The following is a 21,423-nucleotide window of genomic DNA, read 5'->3' as shown; positions in this document are numbered from 1 at the left end:
CCCTTTGCTAGAGAGGACCCAGCCTTTTAGCAAGGAGCCACTTTTGCGTCTGGCAAAGGGAACACGCTCAGGGCTCTTCCAAAGCCCTTGATTGATCCCGACTCATGGCCACCCTAGAGAGCAGAGAGGAAGGGATCCCGGGGGTCTTGGGTCCCCAGCAAACAAGTGTCTTGAGAGGATGAGGTGGTGGCCACAGAGGGACAGCCATGAGTAGGAATCAGGCTATCCGCTGTGCACCCCAGCTCACTGCGCGCTGCCACTTGGAGCCTGGGCAGCATCTCCTGGCTCTCTTCTCAGCAGAGCTCCTGTGTCACCCTCCAGACGTGACTCGGGCCACCTAAACTTGCTAAGTGGGCTTGGTCCAACCTGCTTGTGAGGACGGGCCTGCCTACCACGCGGGGCCGGCTCCTGCTTGGCCATGCACACAGGAGAAGCCACACAGCCGGGCAAATGGGCACAGAGGCCCCTGTGTCCACCAAGGATCTCAGAGAAGCCCGCCCCTGGGCTAAGTTTGGCTTTCCCCAGCTCCCTAAGATGCCCTCTCCCACTTCTTATGCCCCTCCCTCAGCCTCCCTCCCAGCAGGGGCACTCGCTTCCATGCAGAAAAGCCACCAGAAGGGCACACTCCTCACCCACCACTCACAAGGAAAGGGATGCTCTCCCCCACTGTGGCTCGGTGCCCCTCAACCCACACACTAGAGTTTGGAGTTCCAACCCAAGCCTCCTCCATGCACCACCCCCCACCCACCCACCCCCGCCTCCCTTTACTGGGAGACAGGCTCCTTCCCTCTCTCGGCCTCCTCCTCCTCCAGCCACTTCCTGAAAGGAAACCATTAACCGTCCTTGTCTTTGGGGCGGAGGAGAGCGGGGCAGCTTGTACTTGTTCAAACCGCTGTTTCTTCTCGCCTCCCACTCTGGCCTCTTCTCACTTTACCGCTGGCTGCACACCCAGCAGGCAGACCTGGCTGCCAGAGACCCTGGCTTACTCCCAGAAACTTCCTCGGGGCTCCCGACACATCCTCCTCCCCCTCCAACTCCTCTTTCGCAGTCTTCCCTGATAGGTCACCCCCACTCCACACTCAGATTCCAGGCCTGAAGGTTGCTGGGCACCTGAGCTCAGCACAACAGGCCGCCCCTACCAGGCGGTGTGCCCTGCTGCTTAAATAAGTGACTGAGCATCACCCTAGACGGCCAGGAGTCCATCTCCCAATCACCCTCTGACCTCTTCCTTCCTATCTACGCCTACCACGACCACCCATATGCAGACACCTTTCTCTCCAGCTTGGACAACCTCTCTATACCTTTTATTGGCCTCTAGGCCTGGAAGTACGGAGACCTGGTAGCTCAGTGGGATAAGCCAAGGTTGATGGTTCAAAACCACCATGAGACAAAGATGAGCTGTCTGATCTTGTATAGACTCCCACTGTCAGAAGCCCTAAGGGACAGTTCTACTCCGACCCCTAGGGCTGCTGGCAATGGGTGAGTGGCTCTTGGGTATGCCTGCTTCCTGACAGCTGTTGGGGATCTTTAGGAAAAACATACTTGATCATGCTTTAAAAGCCTCTCTGCAGGGACTCCCCAGAATGAAGTTCAAACTTGACACCAAGGATGCATGGAGGGCAATGGTGGGTCAGTGGTAGAATCCTCACCTCCTACTCGGGAGACCAGGGATCGAGTCCTCACCATGCACCTCACAGGCAGTCACTGTGGAAACTTGTGTGCGCTGCTATAAAGCTGAGCCGGTTTCAGGCAAGCTTCCACACTGAGACAGGTTTAGAATACCTGGCAACCTAGTTCTGAAAAATCAGCCCACAGGAACCCCTGAACCATGAAGATCCTTCTATTTACATTTGACTCAGGTAAATTCTGAGCACCCTGTTTGCAGAAGGCTACGGATACCAGTGAAAGCCCAAATCCCTTTGCAGAGTCCCCACATGGAGCCTGCTGATGCCTAACCAGGGATGTGAGCGGCCAGGTTCTCAGATTATCTCCATCCCCGTGGGGCCCAGGGAGGGGCAGTGTCCCTTAGGGTCTTAAGCACCTGGGTGTCCTTGATGAACACTGGTTTGCTGGTCAATTCCCATGTCTAGACTGCCTTGGTCAGAAGTCCCTGGATCATCTAGTAAGTTCTTCTGTCTAACGCAATGTACCGGTCCCAATCAAGGTCCCATTCCTGCTTCATTTATCCCCCCACAACTATAATCTGCCACTAAGCATGCTTTTATGACCATCTCCTTTGTCCTCTCTAAGTCACCTTGCTCTGTGAACTCTTGGACACCTTCATAACCTGGTGCTAATGGCCTCTCTCATCCACAGGATGTGTCTTTGTCTTATCTTGGTCCCGCTTAAGACTTAATAATAAATGTTCCCTGTAAACTATATTTGAGGTCTGGGGTCTCTTTTGTCCCCTACAACACCATGAATCAGGGTATGGAGCAACCATAACCAGTGAGGACTCACGAAGCACCAGCCTTGACGAACTCAGCCACCACCAACCCCCCCCCCCCGCCCTCCCTCCTCCAACCCCTGACGAACTCACCCACTCACCCACCCTTCCTCCTCCAACCCCAGCCCTGCCTGGAACTTGCTCCCATCCTTTCCCTGGACAAAACCCCTGAGGCATCTTCCAGTGGGCCCTTCCCCAGGCACAGGGAGGTTCCTTCCACTGCCCAGTACACTCTGGGCCGAACCCCTTCTCTGTGTTTCTGGGCAGTTCATATGACCACACAGTATATTTAAGATACTCCTACCCCAAACCCCCAATGCCAGGGCCCTGGGAAGGCCAGGTCCCAGTGAACCAGAGCAGACACCTGGCAACCATTTGGGATAAATATATGGAAGCATGAAGCTGGAACCCAGTTCATTTCCAACAGAGAGTGAATGATCTCATTTTAAAAAGAAAAAGAGGCCCTGTCCACTCAGCCCCTCTGTACCCCATCCCAGCCCACGCTGGAGGAGAGCCCATCAGGTTAGTGTGGGGTGTTCTTCTTGGTCTGGCCTTCCCGGGGCAGAGCAGGGGCGCAGATCACCCACAAGCAGACAGGGAAAGGCAGCCCAAGAGAGGAGTCCCCTAGCGTTGGCCCAGAGTCCACCCCTGCAGCCGGCCATCCTCCTCCTTAGGAGAGGCTGGAAGCCACTTGTCTGAGCAAAGAGAAAGAAGCCTTGGATCTGAAACTTGCTCTCTTCCCGTCCATCGGGTGAGAAGCTGGCCTTTTTCCAATTTACCCAGAACTTATTTTTCTGGGCACAGTTTGTAAAAAATGGAGCCAAACCAGGACACATTATCCAAAGAGATGGGCCCGCCTGGCTGAGCTCTGGCCTGTCTCACTTTAACGGAAACTCTAAAGGCGCTGAAAAGGGGCAGCCTCTGTGCGCTGGCGTGGCCATTACCCACCAGGCTCTCTGGGCCCTCAGCCTCACCCGGGCACCAGACAGCGAGGGAGGGCTCCCAGCCAGGTGGCCCAGTCCACCCATGACACAAAGGCCTGGAACTGTGAAAAAGGCTGCCGGAAATAACACGGCTTCTGAGCATTCTGAACAATTTCCCCTACTTGCAGGAAGAATTCAGTGCTCTGAATTTGAAGGCTATTCGGGCTGTACCTGAGGCCAAAAAAGCAAGAAAAAAGGGAACCTGCCCTGGTCCGGTATTATGAGGTGCACGGTGTGCCCCCAAAGTACCTGTGGGGGAGCTTCAAAGAGTGGGTGGGAAATGGAACGAAAGACCACGGAACATCCCACAAACGCTGTGAAGCTTCCTCATGGAGTAATTCAAACTCTTCTCTTTCTTGTTGGCTGGCTCATATTGCCTATCTCCCCCACCCAACCCTGAGCTGAATGGCCTGCTGTATTTACCTGTGGACACCCACCACGTACCAAGGAGCCCTGGTGGTGCAGTGGTTATGCACTGGGCTGCTAACCACAAGGTCAGTAGTTTGAAACCTCCAGCTGCTCTGCAGTAAAGACTTAACAATCTGACTCCGAGTCAGAATGAACTCACCACAGTGAGTTGATAGCTGTGGTCAGGAGCCCTGGCAGCCACTCCAGCCACTCCTCAGGAGGAAGACGGGACCCTCTGCTCCTGCAGTCTCACACACTCTACGCTAGTTGGCATCAACTCGAGGTCAGTGAGTTTGTTTGTTTGTTTGTTTTATTCTGGCCTGTGGAGCTGCTAGCCACAAGGTCAGCAATTTGAAATCTCCAGCTGCCCCATGGAAGAAAGATGAGGCTTTCTACTCCCATGAAGATGGACAGTCTAGGAAACCCACACGGTCGCGGAGTTGACATCAACTCGATGGCAGCAAGTTTGGAGTTGTTCAACAAGAGACCTTGGGGAACGCTGCTGCTAATGTTCAGGGCGTGAACTGAAAGGCCCAAACCACCAGCAGCTTGGTGTTTAAGCCTGGAGTTATCCTTTGACTCCCACAGACATAGCTTTGACAGCATGGTTGCCGTGTCTCTCTCTCGTCCTGACTACATGTTGCCTCACTTAAAAAAAAATCATTTTATTAGGGGGGTTCTTACCACTCCATACATACATACAACTCCATCAATCCATACATCAATTGCATCAAGTACACTTGCTCATATGTTTCCATCATCATTTTCAAAACATTTTCTTTCTACTTGAGCCCTTGGTATCACCTCCTCTTTTTTCTCCCTCTTATGACCCCTTGATAAATTATTAATTCATCTTACACCATCCACTGTCTCCCTTCACCCACATTTCTGTTGTTCATCCCCCTTGGGGCAAGGGTTATACATTGATCATTTCAATCAGCTCCCCCTTTCTCTGCCCACCTTACCCCTACCCCCATGGTATCACTACTCCCATCATTTATTATTCCTGAAGGGTTCATCTGTCCTGGATCCCAAGTGTCAAGAGCTCTTATCTGTACCAGTGTACATACTCTGGTCTAGCCAGATTTGTAAGGTAGAACTGGGGTCATGCTGGGGGTGGGGGGGTTCAATAAAGAACTAGAGAAATGTGTGTTTCTTGGGTGCTATATTGCACCCTGGCTGGCTCATCCCTTCCTTGTGACCCTTCCATGAGGAGATGTCTAATTGTCTGTAGATGGGGTTTGGGTCTCCACTCTGACCCCCAGCATTTGCATCGATATGATTATTTGTTTTGGGTCTTCTGATGCCTGAACTCATTGATATCTTGTGTTCGTTTACCCAGGCTGATGTGCTTTTCTATGCGAGCTTTGTTGCTGCCCTGCTAGATGGCTACTGTTTTAACTTCAAGCCTTTAAGATCCCAGATGCTATATCTTCTTTTTTCCCATTTTATTTTGCTATATCTTCTAATAGCAGGGCACCATCAACTTTCTTCACCATATTTGCGTATGCATCCATTCTGTCATCAGCAATTGTGTTGGGGAGGTGAACATCACAGAATGCTGGGTTATTTGAACGAAGTGTTATTTAGAAGCCCAATGTCCATCTGCTACCTTGATACTTCACATAAAAATATATGTACAGAGACCTATATCCCTATCATTATATATTAATATATTTACATATATACATGCCTATATTTATACCTTTAAAATGTCTTTTGCCTCCTAGTTCTTTCCTCTATTTCCTTTTACTCTCCTCCTGTCCCACAATCATGTTTGACCTTCATTCGGCTCTCGGTAATTCCTCTAGAAAACTGTCTCACTTCGACAACTTTGTCATCAACTTTTACCCCTAGAACAGAGGATCCGTCAAAAAGGGTTGCTACCAAATCCATCGAAGCCTTTATTAAACAACAATACCAAAATGTGAGCAACAGTAACAGCTTCTTCCTCAGCATCTCCTCCTCCATCTAGTTCTCTGCACTTCGTGAGGAGGTGCGGCCATCTCTGTAACCCTTCCTGCAAGACTTCTGCAGTCTTCAAATTCTGGGAGCCAAAAGAAGCGTGCAGCGCAAGACCAGGGCGCCAGGGTGAACGAGGCAAGGTTGGCCGTCAGGATTCTCATAGGACAGCCCTGTTACCCTCAAAGAATGAGCAAGTGCATTGTTGAGATGGAAAAAATTCCTCAAAGTAACTTTCCTGGCCTGTTTTTCACCAATGCCCTTTTCCATTTCCTCAAAACTTCCTCCTAATAAGCCTCCATGAAGGTACTGAGTCCTTCAGGAGCATCGATGAAAATGACCCCTTCCGAATCCAAAAAGGGTAAGAACAAGACCTTCTATGCTAATGCCTTTACTCAAACAGGCCTGGCCCAGCACATGACCTCAGCAGCTGCTCTTCGACTGGACCTTGCTTTTGGAAGGTGCCCTCATAGGACGAAGTAAAGCACATGACTGAGAACGTGCCTGCAGTCCTCACTGTGTTGTCTGGAATCAAACCAGGCACGTACGAACGAGAGCCTGAGCTGCAGTCCTGACCTATCTCCCTGGAGAAGACTAAGCCATGAGTGGACAGAGGAGTCAGGTCAGGACAGGAGAACCGTGACATCGGGTATGAGGTGCAGGCAGAGAGAGCTCAGACTTTCCATCAGGTGAGTGTCTGGGAAACACGTGCCCCTGGCAGCCTTGCACAGAGTCCCCCCAGTCATGGCCCTCCCCACCCCATAACCAACACCACCTCCAGGGGCTGCACCAAGACACAGGCACAGGGCACAGGAGCCTCCGCCTACCCCAGGCCCGTCGTCTCCTGCTACAGGCCTAGACCAAGATTTATTTGTGCAATCTTTTTTTTTTTTTAAATATTCACGGGTCACAAAACTGCCTGTGGGTATTAAACCTAGGATTAAGACATCAATTAACTGAGGCCTGAATGTTCCACTGATTAAAATAGTAGCAAGACAGGATGAGATATCTCCAAACTCCATCTCTGCGCTTCCGAGGGCCAGTGATGAACAAAACCCATTAAAGGGCAGCCCATCGCTCCTGGAGATGAAGGTGCAGGCGATGGGTTGTTGAGGTCCGGGGGGTGGGGGGGGCCAGGAATTCAATCCAACAGGACACCCACCCCCCAGTCACGCCTCCCACCACCTCAGTCTTCTCCGAGAAACCGGAGACGGAAAGAAAGGGGCGGTTCTGTTCACCTGTGATTTAATGTGATCCCGTGGTCTGCACCCTCCAAGCCTGGCCACCCTGGCCCCCCAGCCTGATACTCCATATCCCATCTCCGGCCTTTTGTCAGAGACCCCTCAGGTTCTCACTCCTCCCCGGGAGCCCCACTTGCTACCCGGTTTTCTAGGCTAACAGGGAGTTAAATGTGTACTCCTTAGAAGAGCAAGATGAACAGCCCCGCTGGAATACTTTGCGGCCAAGCGTCAGAATCTAGGTCATTATCTCCGCGTCCCTTCTAATTTGGGACTGTATCCAGGACACAGGAACCTGGTGCATCTTGGCCCCTGGACCCTCTGCCCTCGGCAGCTCCCGTGGACACCAACAAGCAGGGCAGTGGCAGTGGATGTCACCCGCCGCCTCATCCATCCATGCGGGACACGGCTAGTCCGCGCAATTAACAGCTCTAAAAGCAGCAGCTGACTCAACCTAGCACGTTCGCCATTAGACCAGAGAATACGCACGCACGGCAACTGCTGACAGGCCCGCTCTTCTGTGACGCTTCCTTCCGGAGCTCCTTAATGGAAACCCAGGAGGGGCCGACGATCAGGCGCGAGAGCGCCTCCTTTCACTCCCTGCCCTACCTGCGGATCAGTCTCATCATCCGCAAAGCCGGCAGGCGGCCCCCAGCCCACATTATGGAACCAGGATGCGTGCTCTTATTAAATCTCAACTTTTGACCTTCCCATGGGAACGTCATACCTAACCAGAGCAAAGGAACGATCGGTTCTGATCTCGTGTGTGCGTGGGGGAGGGCACGGGCGGGGGAGTATGACTATAGAGGAATTGACAGGAAGCCCAACGAGCGCTGCTGGAGCGAATGGACAATAAAACAGCCACAGGAAGGAAATGGACGGCACCCAGACAAGAAAGCAGGCGTCCCCGTGGGTCTGCGCAGAAGCTGCTTGCTGCCTCCCGGCCACAGGCTCCGGGAGAGGTCCCAGCCCTGGCCCAAATGCCCCCCAGAGCCGGGATGTGTGTGAGTGGTGGGCAGGGCCCCACAGCTGTTACACAGCGCTCTAGGAGCAGGCCCCGGGCCCCGGGCTCCAACCTCCACCTGTGCGTGCAGGGGTTTCGAACTGAGGGCCTTAGAGTGAGCTCCCTGGGTAACCACGACCCCACCAGGGCTGTTCAATCGCATCAGTAAAATACCTCTTCAACAAGGTGCCCGGGGCTCAGCTCAGTACCTTGCACCAGGAACTCTGACAGGACCAGGGCCATTGCAATTCAAGGGTGCCAGCTACTGACTAGCATCCTCTTTGAACCCTCGAGCCATCCTCCAGGGGGCTCCCCGTTGTCTTACTACCCCCATTTCAGGGCGACGAAGCCGAGGCTCAGCAAAGCCAAGTGAGTCCCCCATGGGACCCAAGAATTCAGACATGCCTGTGTCCTGGCCCACACCAACGGCCTTTCCACCACGGCCAGGCCACTGTTTCCCATGGCACCTGCAGAGACGTAGCTAACAGGTGCGCTGAGGAGTCCCGAGTTAATGTCATGGAAGCCCACGCTCTCCTAGGAGTGCGAGGGACCTGCCACCACACCTCTCTGAACCTGTGTCAGTTACTTCAGAAACCAAACTCACGGCCACTCACTGCATGCCACCTCGCAGTGACCTACAGACAGGGGAGAAGGGCCCTGTGGGTGTTCGAGGCTATAAGCCTCGATGCCCGCATCGATCTCCTGGTGGGGTCAAACTGCTGGCCTTGCCCCTGGTGGCCCAGGATCCACCACTCAGTCCCCAGAGTCCCTCCCTGTCAGTGACTCAGAGGGTGATCACCGTGACGACCGGACCAGGCTTGAAGCACCCCCTCTCCCCGCCCCTGAGGGGGTGCAAACAATGTGATGTTTCCAAAGCCGTTGTACTGTTACAAAGTTCTTGTGCCCAATAAGTTCTTTCTGCTGGTGGCTTTCAGGACGTTGGGAGGTCTTCCATGCACGTGGAATCTACCTCAGAGCTCTGGAAAAGTCACCGGCACGAAAGCGCGCTTGCTTCAAGCCCCTGATTTGTCCCTGGGGAGACGTCCGAGTGCGTGGCCCAGTGGCAGGTGTCTCCAGAGCCCGCCGGCTGTGAGGGAGCACGAGGGGCCTGTCCACAGAAACCACGGGTGTCCTCGGAAGCTGCAGTGGGCCAGGCGCTCGCTACTTATGAAGACACAAAGAGGCAGCGGTGAGCCAAGGGCACAGCCCTCCCCCTCACAGGTGGGTGGTTGTGGCACCCCAGGGCCAGGGCTGCCTGCAGGGTGAGGAAGGCCCACCTGCCCTTGGACTCTCCCAAAGTCAACACCAGGCCTGCTGGTGGTCTTCAAAGGTCCTCCTCTCTCCCGCCAGCAAGCACCCCAACCCCCTTCCTGAACTACCACAGGACGTGCCCCTCCGTCTTCCCTGTGTCACTGATGCCACCACCCGGCGGTTGATGACAAAAACCTTCTCTCAGCCATCACGCCAGTTCCTCACCACACGCTTTCCTCCTGACCGCCTCTTCACCCCCCGGGCCCGACGGGCTGCCTGTCCTTGCCTTTGTCCCTCTCCCAGGGGCTTCCAAGGGTAAGTCAAAGTCTAAAATTCATGCCTGCTCCTACCCCTCTCCCATTTATAGCCTTCAAAGGCTTCCAATGGTCCCCATTTCCCTCAAGACAAAGCCGGGACTGTGCCAAGACTAGCCTAGCCCCCTGCCTGTCCTCAGGCGCCCCCTTCCCAGCCGCTGCCCACGGGCACCTTCTCCAATGCCAGCCTGGAAAGAACTGGCCCCTGTGCCTGGATCTCTCTCTCTCCTTCCTTCTCACCTCCCTCAACCACCCAGCCAACGCTGACGCACCGTCCTCCAGGCTATCAAGTTCCAGCCTCAGGACTGAACGAGTCTTGACCCGCTACTAGAGAAAGAAATGTGGCTATATGGAATGGGATCGGAAAGGACGAGTCTCTCCGCCCAGGAATGATGCGACAGAGGTCCTGCGACCACGCGGCAGCTAAACGAAAACAAATCGCTTAGGCTGCTATCAATAAGCAGCCTGATGGCTCCGGGAGAAAGCCAGGGGAGCCTCAGAGTTGGGAGCACCGCGCCCCACAGTGACAGAGCACCATAGGAAAGGGCTGCTATATCACGGGGCAGCACGCTAGGCACAAAAGGGCACATGACAGACAGGGTGCCACATGAGTCCATATGCACGGGTTTCCGGAGCAGAAAAGACTCCCCTTCCAGGGAAGCAGGTCCCTGCGAGGTGCTCAGCTGCTCCCCGAGAGGCTTGGAAGCCCCCCAGAGGCCCCTCAGAAGACAGCCTGGTGACCTGCTTCTGAAAGCGCACACAGCCCTGAAAACCCAACAGAGCGGTCCCACTCGGCACACAGGGACCGCGTGTGTGAGGCTTCTTTCCTGGCCCACTCCCCCGACCTAGCTCAGCTTCTGTATAGAAGGCCAAGGCTTTTAAAGACTGAACAGATGAAAAATGAAAAATTATACCACTGACGTTCAAGTGGCTTATATCCTTCCTAAAGCAAACAACCAGCCAACAAACAAACAACACACAGCAAAGGAGGCAGAGGGGGCTTCTGCAGACCAGCCTAGCTGAGGGGCTCTCTGAGGGGTGGGAGGAGGGCCGCCCACCTCCCTGAGCACAAAGAGCAGCCGAGGTGCATACTCACCACTCCACGATCTCCGGGTGGAGGATGGTGTTGTTGACTTTGAACCTAAAAGGAGCAGATTAAGTCTGTTAGTTCAGTTGTCTGTCATCTCCCAGCAAGAAATTCTCACACACACACACACACACACACACACACACACCCCAGTGTGAAGACAAGGGCCAACGCTTGAATCGCATGGCTCCCTGGCTACAGAGGGCCTGCTGATCGCCCGCTGCAGCAGACCTGACCGCCTCGGCTGGACCCGCTGGAGGGCACGAGCTGGCTACAACCACCCCCACCCCCGCCCCCAACCACCACCACCACCACCCCCACCCCCGCCACCAACCACCACCACTCCCAGCCCCACTCCCCCAACCTCTGCCATGGCGTCAGCCATTAGTTTGATTTTCAGGGCAGACTTCTGTTTGGGAATCTGCTGGAAGTAAGACGCTTGGAAAGCCGATCACGAAGGCATCTTAGCTTCTCAGGGAGGCATTTGGGGTCACAAAGAGCCCAGGGATAGGGTTGAGCATCCCCCAAGCCCATATTTTAGTGAGGACCTCAGAAAAAAGCCCTGGACTCAGCCCCACAGGGTGGCATCGGGTGAGACGTCCCTAAGGTGGCATGTGGCTACAGGTCCCCAAACGCAAGCAGAGCACCTGGGTCTCAGTGAGGGGAGGAGACTGACTGACTGGACTTGAGGAAAGGAGGTTATGGGGCCCCACCGCCTACCCAGACACCTTCACACTAGCTGACATCTGTGAGCTAACGGATTCGCCAGCCCAGAAGATAGCTAAACGGGGAAAACCTGTCAGACTAAACAGATAAAAGAATGGACTTCAATGAAGGCATAACTAGTATCCAATTTGCCCTCCTGACACAAACGAGTAAACAACGGTTTAACAAACACCAAGCAACTGTTTCTGGAGCAGCAAACCATGATCCTGGGGACAAACAAGAGAGACGGGCCCTGCACCTGCCTTGGCTTTGAGCCAAGAGACACTCTTTGGACCTTGGACAAAAGGGAAACCCAAGCAGAGCAGCTGGGTCTCCCCAGGGGAGGGACAGTGGGGCAGCTTCAATGTGTGAGGCGGATGCAAGAGCAGAGGGAAGAGCAAAGGTCCCCGGAGTCTGTCCTGGAAGTAAGACACGCATGCGTGCGGTTAACTTGCGCAGACCAGGCAATTACTGAGAATGCAAGGGTGGAAGTTCACTGGGTGGGAGACATTCAAGACCGCTTCTCTTCCTGCATGGCGCTCTCCTGAGGTTCATTCCTGGTGGTCCTTGACAATGGTGGTGGGAAACTGAAAGATTTCTCCCAACTCCTCTCCCCCAAATATATGTTAGACTCAGAACACTGCTTGCAGCTAATGGTAAATGATTGTCAAGTTACCTCCCTGAAGGCAGTCAGTTGCCAGACTACAGATAAGCCCCGCTCCCTGCTGTTGAGGACAATGGGCTACTTCTCCCTAAAGGCTTGTGACCATTAGCTTGGTCCCTGTAGGTGGGGTTGACACCCTACTGATAATGGTTTCTTTTTTTTTTTTTTAACAATTTATTGGGGCTGATACAATTCTTTTCACAGTTCATACATATACATACATCAATTGTATAAAGCACATCTGTACAGTCCCTGCCCTAATCATTTTTTTCTCTTTTCTTCTTTTACATTTTATTAGGGACTCCAACAACTCTTACCACAATCCATACATATACATACATCAATTGTATAAAGCACACCCATACATTCCCTGTCCCAATCATTCTCAAGGCATTTGCCCTCCACTTAAGCCCCTTGCATCAGGTCCTCTTTTTTTCCCCCCCTCCCTCCCTTTTCCCCCCTCCCTCATATGCCCTTGGTAATTTATACCTCGTTATTTTGTCATATCTTGCCCTATTCGGGGTCTCCCTTCCCCCCTTCTCTGCTGTCCCTCTCCCAGGGAAGAGGTCACATGTGGCTCCTTGTAATCAGTTCCCCCTTTCCAACCCACTCACCCTCCACTCTCCCAGCATCGTCCCTCACGCCCTTGGTCCTGGAGGTATCATCCACCCTGGATTCCCTGTATCTCCAACCCTCATATGTATGATAATGGTTTCTATGGAGATCCAGAGAACAGGTCAAACCTGCTCCGTGACATCCAAAGTGAGGTTGCCATCCTGAATCTAGGATCCGCCCTTCTTGTCACATGTATACCCCAATCCCTCCTCTTTCTATTGTGTGTATGTCCCTAGATTGTCCCCCTCTCACTGTTGTATAACCTATAGTGCAACCCCTTCCTGTGGTGATGCCTTTACCTGTAATTAGTGGGCTTGCATGCTCCCCCCAAATGTATATAAGCCTGGGTTAGCAATAAAGAGCTCTCTTGGGCTCCCCCTTGGCCTCTCATAGGCACCCCCTCTCCTCTCCTCTCCAGTCCTCGCTCCCCTGTTCCCTTTCCCCTTATCCTCCTCCCCCTCCCCCCATCTCCATGTGGACCACCTTGCGGGCTGAGGTGAGTGAGCATGCTACCATGAAATGTGTCTGACTCCATTATTTCAATCTCTCTATGACTTTATTATAATATAAATAAATATTGAACATACAATTGCGCCTATTGGACTCCCAATTAGTTGTGGGGGCTGGCCAAACCCCCACAACTGGCCAGGGTAGGGCTTTTGGCATGGGTTGGGGACAGGCAGCACTTGGACCCAAGCTCTTGCTCTCCACCCTATTCCTGCAGTAAACCATCTCCGCTTCGGTCTGGGGGACATCTTATTACTCTCCACTCTTCCCTGGATAGACCCACGTAACACCCACAGCACATTCTGTGAAGCAGGATGGTGTGTGAACGCCATTGGGCAAACACATCAGAGTTTGGTCCTGCGCTTTCTTTAACATCTCAAGCAAGCTTCGCGCCTCGGCAGTGAAGCTCAGTGTGCTGAGAGGGATCCACTTTTCTGTCGGAGTCTCTCTCTACGTTTCGTTAGCCGTTCCTCCCTCTCTCAGATAGGGCCCTCCCGCATTTTCCTTGGCCTTGTAGTTCCTAGGGGTGCTAATCTTTTACAGCCTGGGAATTTCTGCTTGGCGTTTGGAGGGCCATCATGATTGCTGAGTGTGGCCTGCCTAAATGGAGAGCAATCACACGCACTGGCTTTCCGCCTTCGTGTTGTTTAATAACCTTTTGTTTCACTTCCAAATCGATCCTTCTGCTTTGCCTCTTGCTGTTTCTATCCCAAGCACTGGTTCTGCTGCATTGGGAAGTCCTGGCACACATCATGGTAATACTGTCAGAGGAACATTACACGGAGACAGAACAGTACAACACCCAAGAGATGCAGGGGACACAAGATTGGAGCTGCTGCCGGCCAGGCGGGCTAATACTGTTACACTGCAACCTTTGGAGCCGGTCACCACTGTAGAGTACGGACATAAACCAGCAATACAAGAGTCCATTATTACTATGAAGCCATTATGTACTGTAGGTTATTTATGTACTCTACCATTATATCGGGAGAAAGATGAGGCGTTCCACTCCCATAAAGAGCACAGGCTCAGAAACCCACAGGGGCAGTTCGCGGCTCTACTGGGCTGTTCCAAGTCAGAATTGACCGGTGGCAGTGAACGTGTGAGGACCACTACAGTACACGCCTGTGCAGTCAGAGCTGCGTGCTCCTTGGACGTGAGGTGCAGGGCTGTGCTTAAAGACAGCAGCACCCTATACTTTGCCTTACGTGTCTGCTTACAAGACGACAAGGTTGATCATTCTTTTAGCAATGAAAATTTTTCCAATTATGATGAAAACTACAAACTATCAAGAAGCTCAAAAATTATCCCAAGTAAAGAAAAAATACTACAAGCATATCATAGTCAAATTGATGAAAAACAGAGAAGAGAGACCATCTTAAGCAGTCAGGTAGGGAAAGATAGTGTTATATGCAGGGAAACAAAGATAAGAATTACTAAGATTCAAGATACCTGAATGGTAAAAGCTAATATAAATAATAACAATGTGCGGTATGTATGTGGGCCCTGGTGGTGTAAAGGTTACTCGGTGGGCTGCGATCTGCATGGTAGGCAGCTTGAACCCCCCCAGCAGCTCCTCAGGAGAGAGACCGGGCTTTCTACTCTCATAAACAGTTACAGTCTCGGAAACCCACGGGAATCACTATGAGTGGGCGTCGACTTGGTGGCAATGAGTTGTTGTTGTTGTTGTGTGATGTTATAGTACATGCATGCACACGTAAACCATTAAAGAAAACGTGCACAAAGGATGGAAAAGAAGGGAAATGATGGCATGGTGGGGTACTGTTTTCTGCTCCCGATGGAAGCCCAAACCAAATCACTGACCTCAAGTCAACTCTCTCTCACTGCTAGTGTTAGATGCTGAGGAGTCACTTCTGACTCATAGAGACCCAACATACAACAAAAGGAAACCCGGCCCACTCCTGTGTCATCCTCAACATCACCCTGTTGGAGCACGCTTTTGCAGACATTCCGTCAATCCATGTCCTGGCGGGTCTTCCTCTCAGCACGAGCACAACGAAGTTCTCTGCAATTCCAATCTTCTCAGTGCTATCGACAGTCTGTTCTGATCCATGTAGTCAAATACCTTTGCATAGTCAACAAAACACAATACGTTTCTCATAGTCTCTGCTCTCAGCCAATGACATCAGCAATGACAGCTCGCCCACCACATCTGCTTCTGAATTCCACTGTAATTTCTGCAAGGCAGCTATGCTCGCCACTGTACACTCCTTGTCAATGTACTGCTGCAGCCTTTTAAACTAATGATCAGCAGAATTTCACTTCTATATGATATGATATTGTCCAATAATATCCACATACTGTTGAGTTATCTTTCTGTGGAATGAGCACAGACATGGATCCCTTCCACCCCGTTGCTCAGAGCGCTGGCTTTCTCGGTGCAGATGAGTGCGAGCTTCCAGTGCTTCCTCAGCTTGTTGAAACATTTCCGTTGGCACTCCATCAGCTCCTAGAGCCTTGGTTTTTGCTAATGCCGTCAATGCGACTTAGACTGCGTCATTGAGTACTGCTTGCGCTTGAAACAGTTGAATGGCTACCGATTCTTTTTGGTAACATGCCTGTGTGCATTGTATTCCTTCCATTTCCTCTGGATGCTTCCGAATCATTCGATACCCCCCCAGAATCTTTCAGTGTTGCAGCTCAAGGCTTGAATTCCGCTTCAGTTCTTACAGCTCAGGCATGCTGAGTGTGCTCCTCCTTTGTAACCCTTGCAGATGGCATGAGAATGCCTTACTTTTACTTTTTGAGCTGCCTCTGAAATTTTTCTGTTCAGCTCTTTTACTTCATTATTTCTTCCATTTCCATGAGCTACTCTGCATTCCAGACCAAAGTTGCAGTCTCTTCTGATATTCCCTTTGATTTCTTCTTTCTGTCCTGTCTTTTAATAACTTTTTGCTTTCTTCGCTCCTGGTGTTCCTGATGTTAACCCTTCTGTCACTAGTGTCCAACGTATCAAATCTGTTCTTGACTGTTGTAGTCATTATTATCAGTTCCCTTCCCCCCCCCCAATCTCCCCTATCAGAAGCTATTATCTAGTTACTGTTTCTACAGATTTACCTATCTCGTACGTCATATAAAAAATAATATTCTTAAGCAAGGACAAGTAACATAGAAAACCTTCAATCCAAAAGAAAACAGGAAATAATAAAAACTAGAACAAGTTATAAATGGGTCTAAAAGGGAAACAAAGGGTAACATGTTGAATGTTTACCTGACTGTATCTGCAGTAATCTACTTTACAATGTACTCTGTTTGAGGATAGGACTATTCTCGTCCTTGGTCAATGGTCCTAAGGAATTCAGAGGAGGCTTAATCCATGTGTGGACTGTGCTAATGGATTTTGAGCTTTTATTGTCATTCATAGCCTTCTGCAAAGAAAGTGCTCCGAATTTAATCTCGAATACAATCCCCTGCTCTGGTTTGGGATTTTAGTGTTTCTAATTCTTGGATCACCTGGACCGGTGTGCTCTTCCGAGTGGGCTGAGCTGATACCTCACTTAGATGGCTGCTTATTAATTGTGGTGACAACTGCACTCCTTGGGGCAGAGTTGCCCGTTTACTGTCAGAAAACCTCCCAAATACTATGAAAAACGAAGAGATGTTCCTCCAAGAACTGTGTCAAACCTCATGCAAGGCAGACTCCAAAAGAAAGTCAACAAGGCATATCATAATCAAAACTCCAAAACCCATGACAAAGAACGAATCCTGAGCACAGCATTGGAAAAATCAACTGCTCCCTACAATGGAGAATCACTAAGATTAAACTCTGATTTCTTGGCATAAATCATGCAGGAAAGAGGCAACAGAAGACCCTGAAAGAAAAACTGTCAACCACGAATTATCTAGCTAGTAAAATAGTCCCTCAAGTATAATGAGGGCGATTCCAAACAAATAGAAACTAAGGGAGTTAATAAACACCAGACCAACCTTAAGATGAATGCTAAGCGGAGTCGCTCAGAGAACCAATAATATCACACAGCAACTGAGATTAAGACACATGATAATACCCACTGGAAATTAACACAGGAAAAAAAAGATTTTCAAAAAAGAAAATGAACTCAAACCAGCCTGTCTGACCACAAGGTGCAGAAGGGACCAGTTATCAGACATCAAAGAGCTAAAAACCATTATCAGTGGGTGCCCACCTCCCTGATACGATCAATGAAGACAAACGTGTGCATAAGCAAATGTGGTGAAGAAAGCTGATGGTGCCCAGCTATCAAAAGATATAGCGTCTGGGGTCTTAAAGGCTCGAAGATAAACAAGTGGCCATCTAGCTCAGAAGCAACAAAGCCCACATGGAAGAAACACACCAGCCTGTGTGACCACGAGCTGTTGAAGGGGTAAGGTATCAAGCATCAAGGAACAAAAAATCATATCATTGTAAATGTGGGTGAGTGCAGAGTGGAGACTCAAAGCCCAATGGTAGCCAAACGGACACCCCCTTGCTGAAGGGTTGTGGGAGGAGATGAACCAGGCAGGGTGCAGGGTAGCAACGATGAAACATATAACTTTCCTCTAGTTCTTAAATACTTCCTCTCCTCCCCCTCCCGCCGCCCCCCCTCCCCCACCACCACCACTATCATGATCCCAATTCTACCTTACAAATCTGGCTAGACCAGAGGATGTACATCATTGGTACAGATAACAACTGGAAACACAGGGAATCCAGGACAGATGACTCCTCCAGGACCAGTGATAAAGAGTAGTGATGCCTGGAGGGTGTAGGGAATGTGGGGTAGAAAGCGGGAACTGATTACAGGAATCTACATATAGCCTTCTCCCTGGGGGAGGGACAGCAGAGAAGAGGGCAGGGGGAGACATCAGACAGTGTAATATATGACAAAATAATTTATGAATGAGGAAGGGTCCATGAGGTAGGGGGGAAATGAGAATGATGATGGCAACACATGTACATATGTTCTTGACACAATGGATGGATATATGGATTGTGATAAGAATTGTACGAGCCCCCGATAAAATGATTTTTTAAAAAAAGAAAGAAAATGAACTTATAGTCAGAGACATCAGACTGTAAACAATGACAACCACAAAGCAAATTCAGTAAATAAATGATATAATTACAGAAATTCCAAATGGAGAGAAAATCAAGATAATATTAAGGTAGAACAGACTTTAAAATTTAGAGAGATAAAAATAAATTAGCAGGTAAACATACAGGAAAAATAATTACAGGGTAATTTTAAACTTTCTAACAGGAGAAGAAAGAAAAAATCGTAAGAGCTCTGTAAACACAAAATCAGCAGCAATGAAAAAAAAAGAAGAAAATCTCATAACAACATTAATTTGGCACAGTAAACTATGCCAAACAAATAAATCATCAGTATAATTAAAAGCATAACAGAATGACAGCAGTAAATCCATGCCCATCACTATTTACACCAAATGCAAATAAATGAAATATACTGGCATGAGACAGAGAGTGGCAGAATGGATAAGAATATAGGACTTATCAATATACTGCCTATAAGAGATTCATTTGAGACAACAAGATAAACACATGGCAAGCCACAAAGCAAGTATCAATACGTTTAAAACACTGAAGCACTTGATCAAATTATAATATTATAAAATTATAAATCAATATTAGGAAGAACAGGGTGGATAACTCAAACACATTGAACCTTAGGAACATCCTGCGTAAAAATGAAGAAATAAAAGCAATGTTAAAAAAATTCCTCGAATAAATTAGAATGAAAACACAATATACCCAAACCTCTTGGACAAAGCAAAAGCAGTTTTTAGAAGTCAACACCTACCAATGAACATCAAAAAAGAAGAAAGTATCAAAATTGACACCTTGCCCCAACAAATCCAATAATAAGAAAAGAAGCAGTAAAAGAAACCTACAGTCTCTAGAAAAAATGAAATAATATAAATTAATTCAAAAATGAAACAGAAAAACAATAGAGAATATAAATGTTAAAAGAAGGGTCTTCAAAAAACATTAACAAAATTGACGAACCTCTAGCAAATTAAACAAAGGAAAAGAGAAGATGCAAATAACACAAAAAAGAAATGAAAGGGTAACATCCAAAAGAAGCAGTCAAAATAAAAAGGATAACAATGCAATGCTATTAAGTATTCCCAACAAATTTGAAAACCTAGACAAAATAAACAACTGTCCGGAAATGTACAACTTACCAAAACTAACGCATACTGAAGTCAAAAATCTGAACACATCCATCACAAAAGAAGAAATCGAACAAGTCATTAAACATTTTTTTATCAAAAAACTTCTGACCGAGATGACATCACTGGAGAATTCATAGAAGAGTTGATACCAATTCACAGAAACTACTCCAGAGCATAGAAAAGCATGGGATACCCCTGAACTCATTCTATGAAGCAAGAAGCATAACTCTGATAGCAAAACCAGGCAAAGATTGCACTGAAAACGAAAATTACAGACCAACAACTCCCATGAAAATTCCCCAACAAAATCAGAGCCAATAGAATTCAACACCAATTAAAAAAAAAAAGTAGTATTATCATGGCCAAGTAAGACTAATACCAGGTATGCAAGGACAGTTCAACATTAGAAAACCAGTCAAGGCAATCGACTACATAAATAACAAATGGGAAAAGAACCACATGACCACATCTCTTGATCCAGAAGACATAATTGACAAAATCCAACATTCATTCTTGGTTAAAAATAAACAGCAATGGACCAGGTATCAGGCATCAAAGAACAAAAGTCATATATCAGTGGGTGCTCACCTTCCCGAAATGATCACTGAAGACAAATGTGTGCATAAGCAAATGTGCTGAAGAAAGCTGATGGTGCCCGGCTATCAAAAGATATAGCATATGGGATTTTAAAGGATTGAAGATAAACAAGTGACTAGTTCAGAAGCAACAAAGCCCACATGGAAGAAGCACATCAGCCTGTGTGACCACAAGGTGTGAAGGGATCAGGTATCAGGCATCAAAGAACAAAAAAATCATATCATTGTAAATGAGGGGGACTGCAGAGTGGAGACCCAAAGCCCATCTGTAGGTAACGGGACACCCCCTTACAGAAGGGTCTGGGGGAGGAGACGAGCCAGTCAGTGTGCAGTGCAGCAACAATGAAACATACAACTTTCCTCTAATTCTTAAATGCTTCCTCCCCACCACTATCATGACCCCAATTCTACCTTACAAATCCAGCTAGACCAGAGTGTGTACATTGGTACAGATAGGAACAGGAAACACAGGGAATCCAGGGCGGATAATCCCTTCAAGACCAGTGGTGAAAGTGGCGATACTGGAGGGTGGAGGGAAGGTAGAAAGAGAGAACCAATTACAAGGTTCTATATATAACCTCCTCTCTGGGGGACGAACAACAGAAAAGTGGGTGAAAGGAGACGTCGGGCAGTGTAAGACATGACAAAATAATAATAATTTATAAATTATCAAGCGTTCATGAGGGAGGAGGTAGCGGGGAGGGAGAGGGGAAAAATGAGAAGCTGATACCTAGGGCTTAAGTGGAGAGCAAATATTTTGAGAATGATGAGGGCAACAAATGTACAGATGTGCTAGACACAATTGATGCATTGTGATGGATTGTGATAAGAGTTGCATGAGCCCCCAATAAAATGATTAAACGTTTTAAAAAATAAACAACATTCAAAAAATAAATAAACTGCAATAGATGGTAAATTCCTCAACATAATTAAGAATATCACTTCATCCCTGCCATGAAGTCAATTTTGACTCATAGTAACCCTTCAGGCAGAGTAGAGCTTCCCTTACTGGGTTTCTGATGTAGGTGGAAATGTCAATATTTTGGAAAAGAATTTGGTAATTCCTCAAACTGTTACACAAGGTCAGAAGTTTCCATGTGACCAAGCAATTCACGCTTAGGACAGGGACATTCTCATTTCATGAGATTGAAAGCATTTGTTGCAGCGAAGCTTTGCCAGGAGATGTCCAGGGTAGCACTGCGCATACTCGCTAAAAGGCATCTGAACCCAAAAGCACTACCTGATGGCCGCATCGACAAAACTGGGTGCATCGCATAATTGCACTCAGCCGCAAAATGAAATATAACACTGAGATATGCTAAAAAAATGGATGAGCGTCAACAGCATGCTAGCTCCGGCCGCAGCTACGAAAGGCCATACACGAGGGGACTTGAGTCCCTGGGAGAATGGGAGAATGGGGGTTTTTCCTAAGAACTTTCTGAAGCCTGCTCATATGACATGATTCTA

The 21,423-nt window shown here is 49.0% G+C and overlaps 1 protein-coding gene across 1 annotated transcript in view; it reads right to left on the bottom strand.

Annotated features, from left to right (window-relative positions):
- Nucleotides 1-21,423, bottom strand: part of PEPD (peptidase D) — a 130,573-nt gene that overhangs the window by 72,683 nt on the left and 36,467 nt on the right. Inside the window, exon 7 of the mRNA XM_075536416.1 lies at nt 10,702-10,746. Coding sequence (XP_075392531.1) covers nt 10,702-10,746 — 45 coding nt within the window. The remainder of the gene's footprint in view (nt 1-10,701; nt 10,747-21,423) is intronic.

Source organism: Tenrec ecaudatus, chromosome 18 (genome assembly GCF_050624435.1).
Source record: "Tenrec ecaudatus isolate mTenEca1 chromosome 18, mTenEca1.hap1, whole genome shotgun sequence".
In the NCBI taxonomy this organism is placed as follows: domain Eukaryota; kingdom Metazoa; phylum Chordata; class Mammalia; order Afrosoricida; family Tenrecidae; genus Tenrec; species Tenrec ecaudatus.
Note: the sequence above shows the minus strand (reverse complement) of the source record. Positions and strands in the feature narration are given on the sequence as shown.